At 30.3% G+C, this 21,361-nt stretch overlaps 1 protein-coding gene across 2 annotated transcripts in view; it reads left to right on the top strand.

Annotated features, from left to right (window-relative positions):
* LOC107452431 (protein ced-11) overlaps positions 1-18,634 on the top strand; it is a 74,272-nt gene extending 55,638 nt beyond the window's left edge. The window contains exons 22-29 of one of the 2 annotated variants that reach the window (XM_043050967.2): positions 1,539-1,681; positions 1,785-1,983; positions 3,852-4,013; positions 7,052-7,138; positions 8,428-8,539; positions 12,498-12,599; positions 14,890-15,069; positions 18,440-18,634. In XM_043050967.2, coding sequence (XP_042906901.2) covers positions 1,539-1,681; positions 1,785-1,983; positions 3,852-4,013; positions 7,052-7,138; positions 8,428-8,539; positions 12,498-12,599; positions 14,890-15,069; positions 18,440-18,553 — 1,099 coding nt within the window. In that variant the 3' untranslated portion in view covers positions 18,554-18,634. The remainder of the gene's footprint in view (positions 1-1,538; positions 1,682-1,784; positions 1,984-3,851; positions 4,014-7,051; positions 7,139-8,427; positions 8,540-12,497; positions 12,600-14,889; positions 15,070-18,439) is intronic. The other variant, XM_071185639.1, reaches the window with a different exon arrangement.
* The last annotated feature ends 2,727 nt before the right edge of the window (positions 18,635-21,361 follow it).

Genomic DNA, 21,361 nt, shown 5'->3' with positions numbered 1-21,361 from the left:
GCAAAAATTTTAAGGAGCAAATATTAAAACGTAAACATCTAGAAAATTTTTTTCTCAAAGCAGAGCAAGTTGGCAACTCTGTATAAATAATAATAGAAGTTCATATATGAAGAAATTGTTAAAGCTAATTTTAATAACCTTAAAATTGTTCAGTTCGTGAAATTACTAAAGGTTTCCTTATTTACGTTTGAATCAAAACTATTAACAAGTTTCTCTATGTTTAACATGATTAAGCAATGTTTCCAATGAATTAATATTTAAAAGTTTTTTTTTTCATTCAGTACTGTTGATTTTGCATATGTTTGTTTCTAGGAATGCGTTTTGAAACGTAGCTAGGAACAAATAACAAACTTTTCATTTTATCATAATAGATTATGGTAGACAAAACTATCTTGTTTTTTCAAAATTTAAAATATATTTGTGCTACTTTTTTTTTCTTGTTTGAAAAAAAAAAGTAGTTAAAATAATTTTTTCTTGTTGCTGGGAACAAATGGGTTAAATTTTAAAATGAATATATTTTTTTGATTCTACTAATCCGATTTTGAAACTTGATCAATTTTTATAAAATATTTTTAAATAGTAATTTTTTTCTTTTAATAAAACTTAAATAGTTCTGAATATGATAAAAATGCAAGTGTTCTATACAGCTTATATTATTTCTGAAAATACATGAAATATTTCATTATGATGCATTATGAACGATCTATTTAATATGGTTTATTTTATTTTATAACTGATGTTGAACAGCTGATCCAATTCTGAGTTTACGACTATCAATGTTCAACTCCGCAGCCATGTAATTTTGAACCCAACCAGAAGACAAGGAAACTGCTGGATTAAGCATAGGGGACAAACTAGCCTTTGTGGCGAACCCGCATTTGCCTTACATGGCGAGGAAAATCATGAAAACCTCACATGGTTAGCCCGACGGCAAGGGGATTTTAACCTATTATCCGTTTACCACTAAGGATATATTTTACGTCAGATCTGTGGTCGGTGCGAGCCGGGAGCAGAATTCGTATCAATCAACCACCTCTGGGATTCGAACTTAGGTTACCTCATCAGGAGGCGAACGCTCTTTCTATTTATAATAATCGAAATGAAGAAATTATCTTGATGTAATCGTGTACTTCTTTCCGCCTCAGAATAAATAATCTTTCTATTTATAATAATCGAAATGAAGAAATTATCTTGATGTAATCGTGCTTACTTCTTTCGGCCTCCGAATAAATAATCTTTCTATTTATAATAATCGAAATGAAGAAATTATCTTGATTTAATCGTGCTTACTTCTTTCGGCCTCAGAATAAATAATCTTTCTATTTATAATAATCGAAATGAAGAAATTATCTTGATTTAATTATGCTTGCTACTTTTTCTCCTCAGAATAAGTAGTCTTGTAGATGATGTCTAGTAGATTATCTTGATGTATTCGTGTCTACTTCTTTCCGCCTCAGAATCGATAATCTTTCTATTTACAATAATCGAACTGAAGAAATTATCTTGATTTAATTATACTTGTTACTTTTTCTCCTCAGAATAAGTAGTCTTGTAGATGATGTTAATGGAAATGAAGAAATCATCTATCGTATACGAAGTCAAATAGCTCAATTAGAAGCAGACATAAACTACACTCATGCTCATCTCGAGACTCTGAAATATCGCGAGAAAAAAGAAGACAGTAATACTATCACATTTACTACATTCATTAGAGTAAAAATAATTATTATCAAATTATCTTAACTGATATGTATCGTTAATACTGATTCAATTTTTATTTTCAGAGTTAAATAGGCCATTTACATTGCATTCTTTATCACGTGATTCCCCCTATCCCAAAACTAAGGTTCAACGCTTTCCTGTTCCCGACAAATATGTTCCCTGGGAAGTTATGTGGCTGCATTATGAGCCGGCTATATACACTCAGCCCAAAAGCGAATTCCCTAACTCTCTGCAACCTTATGTGGATGACGATATTTCCTGGTAAGTATTAGATCTCACATCAAATTGTTGTAGGTTAGATCGTTAGAACTAATTGTTACATTTATCCTATTCCTTAAACTGTCAATAATCTCCTTCTAAAATAGTTGCGAATGCTTTGAAAGATCGAAGTGATTTAATAGAACAAAGGACAATTATATATTTTGTCTGATTGGTTATACAGGGTTATTCATAACTCCCTCCGGGGTTTCGAAGNTTCTCTTCATTTTCATGCATTGTCATCCAATTCTGAACTGTGTGCTAAATTTGAAGTTTGTAGCTAGTCGGGACGTTAGTTTAAAATCGATTACAAAATTCCACCCGGACAGACATACACGAAGGCAAGTTTATATAAACGTGGTAAAAATGGCGTTTACAGGCGGAGGGAAGAATGAATAACCCTGTAGATGTAATAGAAGTGTATGGAAGAATGACAGCAATAAATGTTACATACTTCAGTTTTTAACTTCAAAACTATGATAAGAACGCAAAAGGGAATCCTTTATGAATCTAAGAAAATGGTGGGAATAAACAGGGCTGCCATGCACCGGGCTAAAAATCCCCTCTTATAACTTAAATTTATTGAAAAATTCCGTGCATTTTGAGCACTGTCTATTTTCTTAAACACGAGTCTATTTTCTTAATGTATGTTCAGAATAAAAAATTTACCGACTGCTTGGTTATTTTTTAAATCCAGGCAGTCATTCATTTCCCTATGTTTGACACATTAAAATGGCTGAATTTTTATATGCCGTGAAGCAAAAAAATCTTCTAATATATATGTGGTTATTTGTTCTAGCTAAATGAATATTTTTTCTGTCATCTCAATTTGATTTTTGAAAAGAATAAAAAACATTTGCTTCATGTGAAAACAGTCCTGTTTCGGATAAGTAGAATTTTCGTAATTTGCGTGACGTATATTACTCAAGCTAGGTCAACATTGGGTTAACAAAATGTTCTTATATCATATTGCACTTCTTACGTCAACTTGTATAGTTTGTTAACAAAATGTTCTTTGTTTTTGTGGAAAATATTTACTTTTAGAAGAAAAAAAACAACAATGAGGAATGAAGAATAATTAGGGAATTGAGCAGATGTTGAATCCCCGTTGTCTCTTAAAAAGCAATAACAATTGTAAATTATGCTATACTAGTGGGCAGCACCCCCTGCTGGCTAAGGCTTGCCAACCCCCGAAAATTGCTACGCAATCTTATAAGGTTTGCTTCGCAAACAAAGCTCGCTACTAACTTAGGTACATTGCAAATGCACAAAATTCTAAGAATTCAAAACAATCATTCAAATCCATATAAAAACTTTTTTTTAAAAAAAAAATTACATCTTTTTAGTAAATACTAAGTCATTAAAATAAATTTGAATTCAAATAAATGACATGTAATTCGTTAAACCTATTAGAAATGTGCTATAGTATAATTCGTGATATAAATCAAAAATCGTCAAATAAATTCGTAATATATAAATTCGTGAAAAAAATCGCTTTCGACAAAATACTAAAATAGAGATTTATAGACAAAGACTACTCACTTCTGCCTAGCTTAATAGTATGAGATTGCCGCAGCTGATTCTCTCTGGTTATTTCAGTTTCCGTTTTTAAAAGCGCTATATGTTGAGCCACCTCAGCTAGATTTGGCATGTGACATTTTTAGCGGCAATCATTGGTCGATTCGCCGTGTAAGAGAAATAGTAACGTTAAGCAAACGTTGCCACCGGCGGAAAAGAAATACGGCCAAAATTTGGGAGTCACGTAAGAGAATTATGTATATTAGATTGTTACATAAACTGGCAATATGGAAATTATAATATGTAATGTATAAGAAATATTTTAAAATAATAAATTAACTTTTCCCTTTAAGTTCGATAAACGAAGAAGAAAATGATCAAAGTAATTTGCCAAATTATTTGTGGAACATGGAATCTGTGGATTCATCAGGTGTATACAGAAATAGAAAATCATGGATTACTGATAGAAAAGGAAAACCGCTGACTTACAAATTAGATATATATGGTTTGCCAAGGTAGGAATAGATTTTCAAAACATTTGCAATTTCATTTCCTGATCATAAAATATGTACTTATTTTTTCGTTAGTGCAATTGTTAAGTCTAAGGGGTTAAGAAAAAAACATGATATAACTAACACTCTTTTTCGTAAAACTGAGTTGGAAACAGTAAATCATTCATTTTATGCTGTATAAATACGATCGAGTTGAAAAGAATTGTGCAGGATTTAAAACTTTAACGTAGTTTTTTTTTCAGTTTTGAATAAAATTATTAAAATCAATGCAACATATAAGTAACATTGGCACCTGCTAGTGTGTGCCATTGTTAAGTCCCTGAAAATCTAGAATTATATTTATCTTTTGAATATACAGTAAAGTCCCGATTATCCAAGTTAATGTGGACCACGACAAACTCGGATAACCGAAAAACTCGGTTAAAACGAAGAGTATAAAAAAGGAAAGCAAAAGAGTAAGTAAAAATGAAATATATTTAACAAACACAAAATTTATACGAAAACGCAGCATACAATTGATGTTATAATTAAAACGCTTACTTAAAAACACTTAAAGAGCATACTTTGCGAGAGTGAAAGAGTTTTTACTTAAAAAAGTCCCTAATCGTCTTTGTTTTAGATTACTTTGGATCTTTTCTGCAGCAATGTTTCCCCATTTTTCTAGAGGTAACAAGAAGGCTGGTTTCGCCTCTTCTTGTTGTTCTATATCAGGGGTTTCCAACTTGCATGAGGCGGGGGGCCACAATTAAAAACACAAGTCAAATGGCGGGCCGTAACTTTATCAAAATTTTTTGTAGGTCTCTTTTATGTTTGAAGGAACATTAAATATTACTGTCAGAGTTTTACCAAGTTGTACGAAACAAAAGTATTGAATTACAAATTAAAATAAGAAGTGGATTTTTAAAAATATGTATCTGTTATTAATAATATTTTTAAAAATATTAAATAAATAATAAAAATTCGGGCTACAATAACTTAATGGGCACTTATGTATTAAACAATTAATGTGCAACAGATATCTAATTGTTAAGGTATTAAAACTTACAAAATAGCACACAAAATATTTAATGAGAAAATTGAGGTTTGTCTGCTGCAACCACCGGAGAATAGATATTTAAATTTAAAATTTAGAAATGTGTGTGAATATTTTCGTCCAAAATGAGTGGTTTCAAAAAGTTAAATATGAGAATTTCTTCGAGAAAATTTCTGATGCGCACATGTTAAGTTATATTAACAAAATACAGAAAAAAAAATTAAATAAGAAAGAGCAACATACACGATTATTTTTGTATTTGAATAAATATTTTCCAAAACCTGAAAAATAAATTTCTTTGCACTGTTGGTATGTTAAATTTCACGGAAACGAAGAAATTAGGTTTTTATTAACGAGAAAAGTATTTTAAACCTATATAGATTTTTTACGAAAATTGTCCGTAAAAAAATGGCAACTAATATATGTTCGCGGGCCACAAAAAAAGGCCTCGCGGGCCGGATGCGGCCCCCGGGCCGCCAGTTGGAAACCCCTGTTCTATGTATTCAATAGCACTTCAGTCCCTCTGTATGAGAGATTTTTATATGTTAATTTTAATCGTCATTGTCTACATCATCTTTTCTAGTTCATTTTCCTTATTGACGATAATCACTTCATCGGATCAAGTTGTATTTAGTTTTCCTGTGTGTTTGGAAGATAAAATTCAGAATTTTTTTCGGCGGTAGTTTTAAAAATAAAAAATAAACTTGAGCAAAAATAATCCTTGAAATATTTGATGGCTCGGTTAAATCAGAAACTCGGATAATTGGGGCTCGGATAATCGGGATTCTACTGTAATTAATTTTTTATTAAAAATTATTACAAACAATGCTCTTCAAATTTCATATAGATTCTGTTGTTGTTGCTACCAATGCCTCTTGCCAATATCAGCAAGCCTGCTTGGTGAAACCAAGCGAATTTAAGGCAGATGGTGCGTCTCATGTTTTTCAGTGGCACCATCTTTAGCCAAGAATATGACTTCAGCCGCACACACGTCGCAACCCGTTTATCGGGCGGACCCATTCATATATCCATTCATTCATCTACAGATCGAAATTTTTGACCTGAACCAGAGAACGATCAATCTCCAATTCATTACCCCCAGATGTGTAATTTGTTTTGGGAACATGGAGGACTTTGTGACCTGGCAGATTTAGCTTGCACCAGTAACCATTTACTGCACGGAGCCACTTCGGCCTTCGGGGATCGAACTCGCGACCTCTTGGACATGGGCCCAACACCCTAACCAGGCTATATCTGACCCCTCATATAGATTCTAACGTGATTAATAAATTGAGCACAAAAATTGCACTTAGAAATGTAACATTATAGCAAACTTTTTTATTGCTCGTTAGGACGAAAAATTTAAATTAGCAATATTGATTTTAGTTAATTTAACAAAAAAATCCTAAATCATTAAAACTCGTTTTTTTACTAAATTTAATTTAAATAAAGCTTTATTAAAAAAAAAAAAACGAATAAATGAAAATGAAAATTTTGTTAAAAATGAAAATTTTTGTCAAAAATTGTTAACTTAGTAGTTTGGACTAAACTCTTGACATTATTTATGAAAATTTCTGATGCGTTCATGTAAAAATATTTTTCAGAAAAATAAATTAAAAAAACACTGTTTTTTTTAAAATATTTTAATAAATTTTTTTTCATGGTTTCACCCCCCTGAATATACCTCTGCGAAATAGACACATTTGTAAAGTTACCCAAAGGCTTTACTGAAGGTAATACCCTGAGAGAAACTTTACAAATATATTATAAATTCGAACCCAAATGCTTTTCATTTTCACAAAACTGTGGCTTATTTTTATATTGACATTTTGCGTCAATTTCGTAGTTAGACACTGGCTAAAGATGAACGAAACCTTACAGACACGAAAAATGTTACAATTATAACATATTAATCACTGAAAAACGTTATTACATAAGACGATACAACCTTCGTACAACAGACAGCAGAATAAAACTCTCTATGTACCTATAATTTTTTTTTTTTTAGAAATCCAATGGGAAGAACCGGATTACGAGGAAAAGGAGCTCTACCACGCTGGGGTCCCAATCATAACATATTCATTGTTATTACGAGGTAAATTTTTGCTAGTTTGGAACGAATTAAAAAACATAACTTTGGAAACCTCAGTTCTGTATTCTGCAGATTAGCTAGATACTATGTATGCTAACGGCTTTCATGCTATAGTGGTAACATTTATAAGTTTGTTCCATTTCAATTTGACGCGAGTTTCACACGCACGCCATTGAATGATCGTAGCAGCTATAGTTTGTCTAAAGTAAGAACTCCTCTAGTCATTCGTCTGGACCCATGGTGGTGACTATGATAACGAGGTATTACTATTTCAAGTAGAGATGTGGGGTTATTGTTTAGGACAGGTTTTGGCTCGGCTCAGCGAGAGAATATTTTTCTTCGGTCTATAGTGTTTGCTCTAGAGTGAAGATAAGTTACCCTCCCTGAAATGCAATATTCTTGTTTCCATGGCAGGAGGCGGCCTCAGACTTTGTGGCAGGGAGAGTTCTTACCGTAGACAAATTATAAATCGACATCAATTTAGTTAATGTGACCCTTGCTAAAACCGTCTCTTCATGACTTTTTCTAAGCATGCACGAAACCTCATTTTCAACATATGTTGCTTTTGTACTATCCATTCTTTCACGGAACTTTTTCGGGCGCAGAGCCTTGTCCTTCCAGACAATTATTAGAAAACGAAAAAAGGAGTAAAGCAAAATTAAAAATGAACATATTTTTAATTGCATTCGAAGTGAATAACTGAAAATACAATGCTAACAAAAATCAAAATATAAATTGGGTCATTTAGTTTTGAAACACATTAATATCCGTATTAAAATCCATTAAATTTAAAAGCAAGCATAAATTTTAGAAAATAAGTAAATGAAGATTATTTAAAATTTATTAATAAAATACAAAGAAAAGTATTAAACAAGAAGTAAATTTATTTACAATAAAATTGGTTTATTGTGGAGAAAAAAACACTTTAATTCCTATTCACACAACCAAATTTGTTATTAATAAAAGCATGAAGTAAAAAAAAGTATCAAAACATTAATTTATGTTGTATTGTATTATTTCTCTCGACTTAGCACTACAAATTTCAGCAAATAAATAAGTAAAAGTATTAATGAAATGCTGAGAATAGTACCAAAGAAGTAAATAAATTCATTAAAAATAAGGCTGGATTACTTAGGTGAAAAAAGCCCTCAGGAACACCTCGATTCATCCAACCATTTGTAATTGATATTTTTATCTTTCTGCCAAAACATTAATTAATATTACATTATATTATTTCTCTCTACTTAAAACTATTTTTCTTTTAAAAATTCATGCTAACAATTTTTTTTCAGATGGCAAAAAAGAACGTCAAAAGTTTCAGAGCAATCTATTTTAGGAACACCTGACCTTTTAGAATTTGTTGAAACATGGTACATGAACAAGAAGGATATTTCACTACCTGGGGTTAGTTTACAGATAGATTAAGTAGCGACACGCAGCCATTTTGGTGACTCCAACTCTCAATGTAGACCTACGCAGTTTCTATTCTCAAATGACACTTTCCATTGATCAATATTTTCATATTCTTGAAGATTTCTTAAATGTTTAAAATTTATTCTTTTAATTCCTTTTTTTTCTCTGACATTGTTTTATATTTATTCTATTCAGTGAAAATAATATTTATAAGTTAAAACTTTCTCATTTTGTTTTTCCTAATCTGCTGTAACTTTTTTTTCTAAACTCTGAAATTTTTTGCACGGTTTCTTATGAGGTTCAAAGGGTTGTATGATTTGAGATTCAGCAGAGGTTTTTTTGAGGACACTATTATCAGTTTTCAAATAAGAAGTTTTTTCGCCAATAGTTCATGTCTTTTTCTTCTTCATCAGTACCAATTATTATTTGGTCTTTTATAATAAATAATTTCTAATACTTTAAGTACAATTAATTAAATTTAAAGTGAAATCTTAGCTAAAATTTTATATGCAAATAATTACAAAATCAGAAAATATTTTACAATTGCTGTTTTATTTTTAAAATGATAAATAAAATAAAATCGTGTTTGTCAATTAAAATATAAAACATGTTATAAATATTAAACCAATAAATTCACTTGAACAGCGTTAAAATTTTCTGAAAAATTTCATTTTTTCCAAACACAATAATCTTGTCTTTAATTGTATTATCTTATCATCTTATCGGTATAACAAAAATAAGAGTTAAAGGCATTTAATTTTCGTAGATTCACTCTGATTAAGAGACATTATCTGAGTATTTATAATAATGCAAGGCAAATATTTCAATTTAATTAACAACTTTCAATATTTCAAAAAATAAAATTTTAATTCATCAGTTGTATAAAGTAAAAAAAGCAAACTTTGAGGTATATAAAATGAAAAAAATAAATACATATTTTACTGAATTAGTACAAAGGTATTTATATTGTATTCAATTTGATTGTTTAATAATTTTATATTTTATTAATGAGTAATAATGTTAATAACATCTTTAAAGAGGAAAATACTTGCCATAACTGTTAGTTTATTGAAATAGATACACTGTTCTTTTATAAAACAAAATAAAGTAATTCAAATTTTCAATATAGACATTTCTAAAGACGTTTCTTTAAAATTAAAAAGGCAACATTCTACATATGCAAGCAAAATGAGCAATTTAAATTCTAATGGGACAGTTATTTTTTTTAGCATTTTTTAATATAAAATTTTATTGTACTTAGTATCGTTTGGAATCCATTAATCTCTGCCAATTCCATGCAGCCATAAGTTCCGTCGCTCTTTTATTGCGATCTCGAACAACTAAGCAATATAACTTAAGCCTAATTTTGATTTATAAGAACACTCAAATGCGCAACAAACAATCGGTTTTTTAACCATAATTCAAAAGTATGAAACAAATAAAGTAAAAAGAAAAGCGAAAATAGAAATCAAAGATTGAGTGCAATGATATTTCACCGTTTAAACTAGTCAACAAAATGGCGATTATTTACCCATGTGATCGGCGACAGATAATCAAAATCGAAAGCGGCACAATAATAGAAAGGAAAAGAGTGACGCTACTTAAATTATATAATCTAGGGATTTAAGTTTACATTGATACAATATCAATGGATCACATAAACAAAACAAGTTAATTAATAAAATAAAATAAAAAGTTTTTCTTTTCTCATCTGAATTTAACTGAAACAACTTTTTTCAATCGAATTAAAAACGAGAAAGTAAATTGCTTGTTTGTCATCTTTAAAACAAAGACCCATTGCAAAAGACCCAATATTTTCAGGCTATCAGTGAAAGGGATGAGTAGAAAAAGGAGAATGGCAAAATTTTTATTTTCTAATTAATAGAATTATTCTACTATCGAACAAAAACATAAGATAGCCTTGTTTTTATTTTATTAAAATCGTATTACTTTATAGTGACGTCAAATAAAGTAATAAACAGTCGCTGGTGCGACCGTTTCAAATTGTCCCAAAGAGGTCATAACGCGACTGACCTTATTTTATTTTGTGATGTCACATGAAAGTTTCACTGACTATTTATTGAGACTTCAGACACTCGGTAGTCACAAGTTAGTCACTACTGGGACTAAAGTCTCTGAGAAACTGCTGCAACTTTGATCCCTTGAAAGTCATATGTGTAACATTTCACAACTTGTTTCACTAATGTTACAAGGGTATTTTTTCCGACTTGTCCCATTCTGTTCTTATATTTACTTTTTAGCGAATTTGTTTAGTTAAAGTCACGTGTATGCTTTAATGAACTTGTCTCAAAAAAAAAAAAAAAAAACGATAACACTCTATACAGACAAGTCACTTGAAAGTCTTGTACACAACTTTTTGAGATTACAATCGTTTAAAAAATTATCAATGTGCGAATCACAACTATTACATTTACAGGTGTGACCTGTATAAATAGTTATGAAGCCATCTGAATATGACTTGAAAAGAAAAATTGTTTCGGGTAATTATTGATTTAAAAATAATTATTTTAAATAGCGCTAGTTATGGTCAAACATTAATGCTATTTCGTTAAATACAAAGGCATGTGTAGGTATGTTATAGTAAAGCGTGTAGGCTATATAAAAGTATTTTAATTAGTTTTAATACACAAAATTATCTATAGCTGTTGTAGAACATTAATCATTTTCAATTTTTTTTTCACTAAAAATTAGCAGTTTCAAGCAAAATTATATATATTTTTTAATCTTTAAAAATGATTATAAAACTGTTTTGAATATTTTATCTACTAGGATCATGATTAATTACGCAACTCTCATTTTCTTCAGAATTTAGATCACCACTTCGCAAATTTCTGGCGTTAAACAACACTAAGAACAATCCACTCAGTAGCATTTGCACAAAATGGAGATAAAAACCACGAAACTTCACATGGATAGCCCGATGCTACTGGGACGTTGATCTGCCTCTATCAAAGTATAATTTGCATCTACAATGTAATCTTTGAGAGCAAAGAGCGAAAAAAAAAATTAATTATCTCTCTATGAGATTCGTTCATATGTATAGACATAATATGACTCCGCTCAATCATGTCGATTTTTATGTAAAAGTTGCCAAATATATAAGATGCCCGCATAACATTTCTGATTTAAATCTTAATATTTTAAGTGTGCACGCACAGCTTAAAGATTGCTGATGAGCCTCTTGTTATTTTCAATTTAGAAATAACAATCCGAAGAAAATAAAACTGTATTTGTAATAAGTATTACTAATATATTTAATGAAAAATACTCAAATAATGTCACTTACCTGTTTCTTGCACTGAATATCTTCGGCATTAATAGATTCAGCAACATAAATGATTTTTATCTATTTAAATATGACTAAAATAAGAACTATCCCCGAGAAATCTTATTTTTTTTTTAAAAATGTCATTACCCGCTTTATCGACTCCGCTCTTCAATAATTATGCCTGTTATACAGGGTTTTAAAATTTTTTTTATAGAATTAGTAAATTAACGTTAGTGCTTGCAGGAATTTTCTTTTGAGACAATTTTAAGTTTTGTAGTCTGGTAAGATAGAGTTTTTATATGGATACCATTTTCTATATATATAAAAAAAAATAGCATGTAGGTAGTTTCCTCAAAAATGCACTAAATGATAAGATTTATCTCCTTTCATGCACATTCTAAGACATGTAGGAACCCTATTATATCTGCGATTGCACAGTGGTATTGAGCTATCGCTTGGGTAGGACAAAGTTCCAATCCATGGTGGCGATTTGAACCCTACTAAGCATCAGATCAATGGATACCATCTGGTTTAGAAAGAAAAGAAATCATGCCCTTGGTCTCGAAATTGTGGAGCTCCGTGATGGAACCGACAAGTGACTCTTATTATTGTTGTAATTACATATCAATCACTATATACATATATAATTTTTCTCCTTAGGGGTTTGCAGGGTCTGAAAGTCGATATGCGAGGATACAAACGTTATTTAAAGAAGATGAAAATGATCCTGAAACTTGGGAATCAAGCACTGATATGATTCGAGTAATTTTTATTTCAAATTATTTAACTTATTTTTAGTCATTTTGTTTTATTTCATAACCATCGTTAAAGAGCCGACACAGTTTTTTGGCTTTACGACTACCAATATTCAACTCCGTAGCCTCATAATTTTGAACCCAATCCAGAAGACAAGAGAACTCCAAGTATTGGGAGAAATTCGCTTTCGTGAAGGAATTTTTAATGGAACTATCCCGTATTTGCGTTACATGGTGAGGAAAACCTCCCACGGTTAGCCTCACGGCCAGGGGACTTTAACCCATGATCCGTCTACCACTGAGAATATTTTACGACAGCACTGTAGTTGGTGCGAGCTGAAAGAAAACGTAATTCGAATCTACCAGCCTTTACTAGGATTCGAGCCCGGTTCACGTCATTGGAAAGCAAACGCCTTATTCCCTGAGCTCTATTTTCAGTTATTAATATTATTACTGTTTTAATTTGTTCATATGCTTTTCCAAATGTTAAAAAAATATTCATTTTGAAGCCTAAAATTGCATAATGCGCGTAAAAAAACACGGAACACCTTAGTAATCTTTGATCTAGTCATTGTATTGTCTTTACTTACTAAAATAAAATCTTAAAAGAAAAGATAACTTAATTAAATAAATTCCCGCGTCCGGAGCTACACTCTTATCCAAAATTTAAGTAACAAATACTTTTTTGTGGATTACCCAAAAGTTAATGAACCAAATCAAGAGAAATTTTAAATAAAAAAAATATATCTAAGTATGGCAAAAACAATGATAATGAAAAAGTAACGGTAAGTGAAATCATCATGAGTTCAAGAGCGAATGGGCGGATCCAGAAATTTTTCCTGGGGGGGGGGGTCAAAAATTAAAATTGAGGTCTTAAATTAAGATAGTAAAAAATTAAGTAAAGTAAGGCATTTGTGAAGTTTTAATATGGAGTATCGGCTCCACTGACGAATTTCCATGCTGTTTACGAGATTGAAAAATGATTTGGGACCAGACATATGACAAAATAAGAATTTAAAAAAAATAATGAAATAGCATAATGTCAAATTGCCAACATATTATTTGAGATCTTGATAATTTGGACATAAAAGTACTGAATTCAGTAAAAATACAGAAAATCATATGCCTGGACTGTAAATTTAAGGTATTAATTGTAAATTAGGCTTTGGAAAAATAAATACCATTTCTCCATTAAGGCACTTTTTAGCCCCGATAATAGATTTTTTACCTGGAAGAGATCCAATTGCTTTACCTGCCAGATATGCTTCATGGAATTCAATTTTGGTGATCTGATTGATCACGTCAACCTCTGAATATATTCCTTTCAGGCAGTTCACGACAGGTCTAGCCTTGTGTGAAATCTATAAATGCACTGGAAACCGATAAAGCTCCAAAACAATATTACGTCGAGCTCTACGATCTCAGCCCTATATCTTACACAAGTCCTGACGGATCACAAAAGAGCCTACTTTAACTGGTGAAAGCTAGAAGGACCTGTGACATAGTCGCAGAGAGCCTATGTTCTCTTTACTTATAAGCACCGATTTGGTCTGAACAATGATTCTCGACTTGACTTAAAGAAAACCATCCCTTCAACGTCATGAAAGTGGGCCGACGTGATATTGAACGGATCCACAGACATGCACGTTTTTAAGCGAGGCACCCTGTCTTCTCTTGAATCTAAGTTTATGATCAGATTTTGTTGCCCTGTGTAATATTTTTCACAGACATTGTCAGTCACCAGCTTATTTTTATTTGTAATTTTGCACATAACATAAGAGCTATGAAAGTCGAGGAATACATTAAAGCCGAGTATATTCAGATGATGGAGTGACCAGAATCTCTGGACCTGAATCCCATAGAACAAGTCTGAGAAGCTCTTGAGCGAAATATTTCATATAGCCATTCTGTCTCAGAAACCTTCCGAGGCTAAAGACTGACTAAATTGAGGGGTAAGAATATTATCCAAAGATTTTAGATTAGTCTCCAAAAAGTTTGTCCTTCTCAAAAATCAAGAGAGTGCGTTATATCTGCATTGCCGTCAGGGAATACCATACGTCATACTTAAAGCTCCATGTCTTTTTTTTCAGCATCATTTTTGGATTATTTTACTGTCATGCCCAGAAACTCTTGATGCCGAGTTCATGCCATTTTTCAATCTATTAACACCACATTATACTATGGTGTATTTTCATATTCATAAATTTCACTGGATTCGGTTCATTAATTCCTCAATTTTTCTGAAAAAATGTGGTTTGTTCGAAACTTTTGGACATGAGTGTCTTCCTTGTTTGTAGTTTTTTCAACGTTATGCAACAGACTCAGATGAAGTTGAAGTAAATGAGGAGCATGTAAAGTGCGAAAAAAATTACTGTGGTTATATGGACGATCAACTTAACACAGATCAGGCTTGGAAAGAAGTAGAATTATGGCATGTGCACTACAAAATCACAACTAGCTTATCACGAATGTTCAAAGTAAGTAATAGTTTATTTTTTTTTTATAAATATCGTAGAACAGCCGATCCAATCTTTAGTTAATGATTACTCATGTTCGACTCCGTAGCCATGTTATTCTAAACCCAATCCAGAAGTCAAGGGAATTCACGGATCAATTATAGGAGGAAGTTTGCCGGCTTGGAAGATTTTATGATGGTACTAACCGGCATTTGCGTTACATGGGGAGGAAAATCACGAAAACCTCCCGCGGTTAACCTGACGACAACAGTACACTAACCCGTCATCTGTCTGCCACTAAGAATATTTTACGTCAGCATTGTGGTCGGTACTAGGCGGGTGAGGAATTAGAATCAACCAGTCATTGCTGGGATTCAAATCCGAGTCATTAAAAACATGTTTTGCTTAATCTAATAAAATAAAACCACTGAGATGAACAACAAATATTAATAAATAAAAAAAACTGAAATTGATTTAACGTAATAGTATCAATATCTCTCTTTCAGTTTTGTACATGATTTCGTAGTGTTGGTCATAACCGATTTATTGATTATTTAGGTTTTTTTTTCAATCCGTTCGAAGCTATAATAATATACTAAAAAAATTTAATAAGCACAAAATATTTTTTTCCCTACGAGACTTTGCTCGGGGAAAAAAATTATATTCATTAGTCGGGAATTGTATCTGAAACACTAAGTATTGCTAAACAGAAAGAAAAAAAATTATAAGTTGAAGCCATTTAAAGTCTATTTTTATTTTTCTATTTTTTAATTAATAATTCCCAAAAGAATCTTAACTCGGTCTTAATGTCTGGAATGCTCTTGCTCCATTTCGCCTATTAGCGTTCAACGCCAAGCAAGCGATTTTCTTGGAATGTTTGTAGACTATTTGTTCTGAAGCTTACTTACCTTGTTCTTCCACCAGAAAAATACTCAAATGGTGTCACTTACCTCCTTCTTACCCAGAGAATCATCGAAGTTTAGAGATTTAGCATTATAAATGAATGTTACATATATAAATAAGACTATAAGAACTTTCTTCGGGAAATCTTATTAAAAAAAATTTCACTCAACTTGTTTTTCCTCCCGAAAAAATTCAAATAGTATACTTGCTTCTTCCACTGAGCTCTTCAATTATAGGACGTTTGTGTTAGATTTGTTTTAATCCCAGAGTAGCTGCAGAAATTTTTTTTCTTTGAAAATAAAATAAAACAATTTCGTTGTTACTGTTCACAAGTTATTTAATTTTGCTCAATCGCTTACTAGCTATTTTACTCTTTCTTTCATTTTTTTTAGCTTTGTGTTTGTTAGTTTATGACAGGAAGTGAGCGTAATTTGAATGGGTGATAAGATTTGCTAGTAGCAGTTAAGAAATAATTGTAAATTGCATCAGGATAGGGCAAAGAGTTCTACTTGAGATTTGTAAGCTTTTTATACTGTCGTTAAATGATCAAAATTTTGATTGATGTCAAATAATAGATCAAATTTCGATAGATGTTGAATGGTATTTTGTAATAAAAGATTTGCTTGTAGCCGACAGGAAACGAATGAATATTGCCACCCATATTGCAGTACATTGTGAAATATTGCATTGCACAATGTACCCATGTTCTTTGTTTTACAAAAACTTCCCTTCCATCATAAAAATTTAAATAGCTGCAAGTAATTATTAAAATGAGGATCTAATTTTGTAAAATAATTCATTGATGATTTCATCTCTTATAGAAACAAATTTATAGATGATGATTTCATTTCTTATAGAAACAAGAAGGAAAAAAAAGAAAATGATAAAATACAAGGAAAACTTGTTAATAAAATTAAATGAAAACACCCCCTTAAAATTACCAAACGGAAGCGGTAATTAAAAGAAGAGCTAGCATAAATATTAAAACCCTGGACAAGACAGGATAGAAGATCAAATGAATTTAAAAAAAATCTTAATCTTAAAACTCAGGAATAAGACGAACTAATATATTGAGTACGAAATTTATTGGGAACAGAAAAAATGACAAAAACTCAAAACGAAGTGGATTTAAAAATGTATCAGTTGTAAAAAGAGCACTCTGCTTCATAAAATAATCATCTGCTTTTAGCAAGGAATAATTTATTTATGAAAGCAGACGATTTTTAAGGAAAGCAGGTGTGATTCCCCATCAGACAAAACTTGCAAATGATACCACACCTCTTAGGAATCAGAATTCATTCAATTAAAAAATATTATTTCTTTCCTAAATATATTAAATAAATAAACGTAGCAGAGGGTAAAAAACTTTTTGTTCTTAATAATTAATGTCTCATCCGAAATTATAAATTAAGAATAACCAAAATTAAGTAACTAAAGAGGATTAAAAAAAAAAAAACGTAAATACTTTCGAAGTAGAAATTTCAAGTTCCTAACTCGAATATCCAACATTCCAGAAACGCTTAAGAAAGGATGCACTTAATAACCATCGGTCCCGAATTTTTTTATTTTTTATAAGAATCCTCTATTGTGCAGCGCAAATTATGGTTGAAAACCGGAAGAGTGAAATCCCGCAATTTAATAGGGTGTCAAATTCCAGGTTTCAGGGTAAAATTCTTGTTTTCCCTGACAGTTCCTGGTGCATACGAACCTTGGTCACGTAATTCTTTTGTAGGATTATTAGTACTAGCCGTGCAAAGATGTTAATGAAAAAAACAAACAAAAATATTTAATAGCATTAAAATAATTGAGCTTGGTCCAATGTGCACCTGGGCCCAATCTCCCCCTATTTCATTTTATTACTGAGTACTAGAATTTTAAATATACTAGGGGTTGGATAAAATTATAGAAGCACTTCTACACTAAACTCTATGTAAACAATTTATCTTTTAGCAGCAAATATTTTGGAAGATTTAACATGGCGAATTTGTTGGTACCATTTGAAAGATCATGCTTGCAGTTTTCAGAAATGTTATTTTTACCAATGCAAAATTCAACTTTACCAAAATGAGGAGAAGAAGTTAATTACTTCTTTCTAGCTTTCCTTCCAGCAATTCTGATATCATTCTTAATTACTGCAAGTTATCTTAGAATGTTTTTTTTAGTTTTAAATTATGTTATTGAAAAGAAGCTTTTAACTTCCTATTCTCACTTTAGTCAATGCAAATTTTACATGGTTAAAAAAAAAAACTACTATTTCAAAAAGCTTCAAACATAATCTTCCAAATTGTGCCAACAGTTTTGCCATGTGAAATCCTCAAAAACATTTGCTGCTAAAAAAAATATTGCTTACATAGAGTTATTATAGTAATGTTTTTCATAATTTTGTCCAAGCCCTATATATTTGTTTAGATTTTTGAAAAATAACCATTAATAAATCACAACACATATTTTTATTTTAACTTTTCTAACAGATTTCTATCTCTTTTAGCCAGATGTTAAGTGGGCAGTTTTGACAGAAGATGTTTTCATTCGACTAAAAGATGGACAAACCACTCTTTTACAGAATGCAGTTCGATCTCTGGCAACTAATATTGATTTATAAATCAAAATTAACTGAACTTTAAATACTTTGAGCATATTACTTGCACATGTTTAATAAAAGAGACTGAATTCAAAACAAAAATGTGATTCATTAATCAGTGTCATTCTTAAAAATATTGAATGTTAGAAAGATTTTTGTCACCTAAAATTTACTACTATTTTTAAATTTAGAACAAAATATTCAGCGTTTTATTATTTATTTACTTCATAAATTTTGTTTAAAACATAGCATAAGTTTAAAAAGTTTAACAAACTTTAGTTGATAAATTAAATTTTATTTACTTATTATTATATCTAAACTAGTGAATATCTAAAACAGGCAGTTAGGTTCGCTAAAAGGATTAGAATCAAGCTTTTAATCTTGTTAGTTTGGAAATAAACTTAGGTCCTCTTTAGATTTAAACAAATATTTTATTTAGTTTTTAGAAAAGCATCTTTAAAAATATTAACTTAAAATTTCACAAAGAGTTATAAAAAAAAGAAAAGAAATAGTCTATGTTATTCTCACAAGCTTAGTTTTTCTATTCCCTTTTAAATATTTGTAAAACCGCATTTTCTCAATTTTCTTTTTAATTTCATTAAAAAAATAAATGAAGAAAACAATCACAAAATTGTATGGCTTTTTATATAAAAACACCTAACTTAAAATTAAACATCTAAAAATATACTTCTTTAATGTTTTTTTCTTGTTGATATTTAATTTTTTGACCAGGGATACATAAACTTTCTCTTAAAAGAACTGATAAATTCAGTTATAAATTGATACAAAAAATTTCTTAAATATCCATTATAATATACAGTAACCAAAAAAAAAAAAGTGTTTCTGCAGAAAAATTAACATCCAAGATATTTTGTGACAAATAGCTTTATGTTAAAGATAATGAAAACTTCCCTTTGTACACTTCCCCCTTTTTTGAGGGAAATGGGGATGATTTGAATTTCTTCTAAACTAGTAAGAGAAAAATATTTTACATGTCAAATTGAATGAGACTAATCACAAGACGATTGGACTAATAATTTAGAAGTTATTATTTATGTAAAAATTAGTATTTGTACCTAATTACACATCTGATATTGCTACATAAACAAGAGAGACATTGTTTCTGTGTATTTTTTGTTTGATTTAATCGAATGAGACTGCACACAAGTCAACAGAAGAAATAGTTCATAGGTTGCAAGAATTTTCATGAACAAAAAGTTATATCTTGCTATCCTTTAACTATCTGAACATGTAAGGTATACTTTCTGATGTAATTTTTCATGCTGAATTAAATAAAAGATCTATCCTGACACAATCAAATAAGAGTTTTCTTCCCAATAAGTGCAATTTTGAAAATAGTACTTATTATACAAAAAAAAAAAAATCTACTTTTGAAATATTAGTTTTGATTGCAGTTAGGTCAGGTCACAGAGATAAAATTATCACTGAACTATATGAACATGTAAGGTATACTTTCTGATATAATTTTTCAGGCTGAATTAAATGAGATCTATCCTGACACAATCAAAATAATAATTAATAAGAGTTTTCTTCCCAACGAGTGCAATTTTGAAAATAGTACTTATTATACAAAAAAAAATCTACTTTTGAAATATTAGTTTTGGTTGCTGTTAGGTCAGGTCACAGAGATAAAATTATCACTGAACTATATGAACATGTAAGGTATACTTTCTGATATAATTTTTCATGCTGAATTAAATGAGATCTATCCTGACACAATCAAAATAATAATTAATATGAGTTTTCTTCCCAACGAGTGCAATTTTGAAAATAGTACTTATTATACAAAAAAAAAATCTACTTTTGAAATATTAGCTTTGGTTGCTGTTAGGTCAGGTCACAGAGATAAAATTATCACTGAACTATATGAACATGTAAGGTATACTTTCTGATATAATTTTTCATGCTGAATTAAATGAGATCTATCCTGACACAATCAAAATAATAATTAATAAGAGTTTTCTTCCCAACGAGTGCAATTTTTAAAATAGTACAGTACAGAACCCGTTATCCGGAAATCACAAAACCGGAAAACCAAAAAACCGGAACGAAATTCGATAAATTTTCACGCTATTTAAAAAAATTTTTTTATAAGATTTTAGGATTTTTCTTTCTTTTTTGAAAGATGTTTACCTTACCATCATTTTAGAAATAATCATTAGTGTATTACTTCATCGTTTTTTCTTCTTTTTAATATTATTTCTAAATATTTTTCTATTTTTAGTTGGGTTTAACAATAAAAAAACGGCTTTTTGTAGCGATTCAGAAAACCGGAAAAATCAGTTATCCGGAATAGCGATGGTCCCGATCATTCCGGATAATCGGTTCCCTACTGTACTTATTATACAAAAAAAAAAATCTATTTTTGAAATATTAGTTTTGGTTGCTGTTAGGTCAGGTCACAGAGATAAAATTATCACTGAACTATATGAACATGTAAGGTATACTTTCTGATATAATTTTTCATGCTGAATTAAATGAGATCTATCCTGACACAATCAAAATAATAATTAATAAGAGTTTTCTTCCCAACGAGTGCAATTTTGAAAATAGTACTTATTATACAAAAAAAAAATCTTTTGAAATATTAGTTTTGGTTGCTGTTAGGTAAGGTCACAGAGATAAAATTATCACTGAACTATATGAACATGTAAGGTATACTTTCTGATATAATTTTTCATGCTGAATTAAATGAGATCTGTCCTGACACAATCAAAATAATAATTAATAAGAGTTTTCTTCCCAATGAGTGCAATTTTGAAAATAGTACTTATTATACAAAAAAAAAACTACTTTTGAAATATTAGT

The sequence above is a fragment of the Parasteatoda tepidariorum genome, chromosome 9 (genome assembly GCF_043381705.1).
Source record: "Parasteatoda tepidariorum isolate YZ-2023 chromosome 9, CAS_Ptep_4.0, whole genome shotgun sequence".
NCBI classification, from domain to species: Eukaryota; Metazoa; Arthropoda; class Arachnida; order Araneae; family Theridiidae; genus Parasteatoda; species Parasteatoda tepidariorum.
Note: the sequence above shows the minus strand (reverse complement) of the source record. Positions and strands in the feature narration are given on the sequence as shown.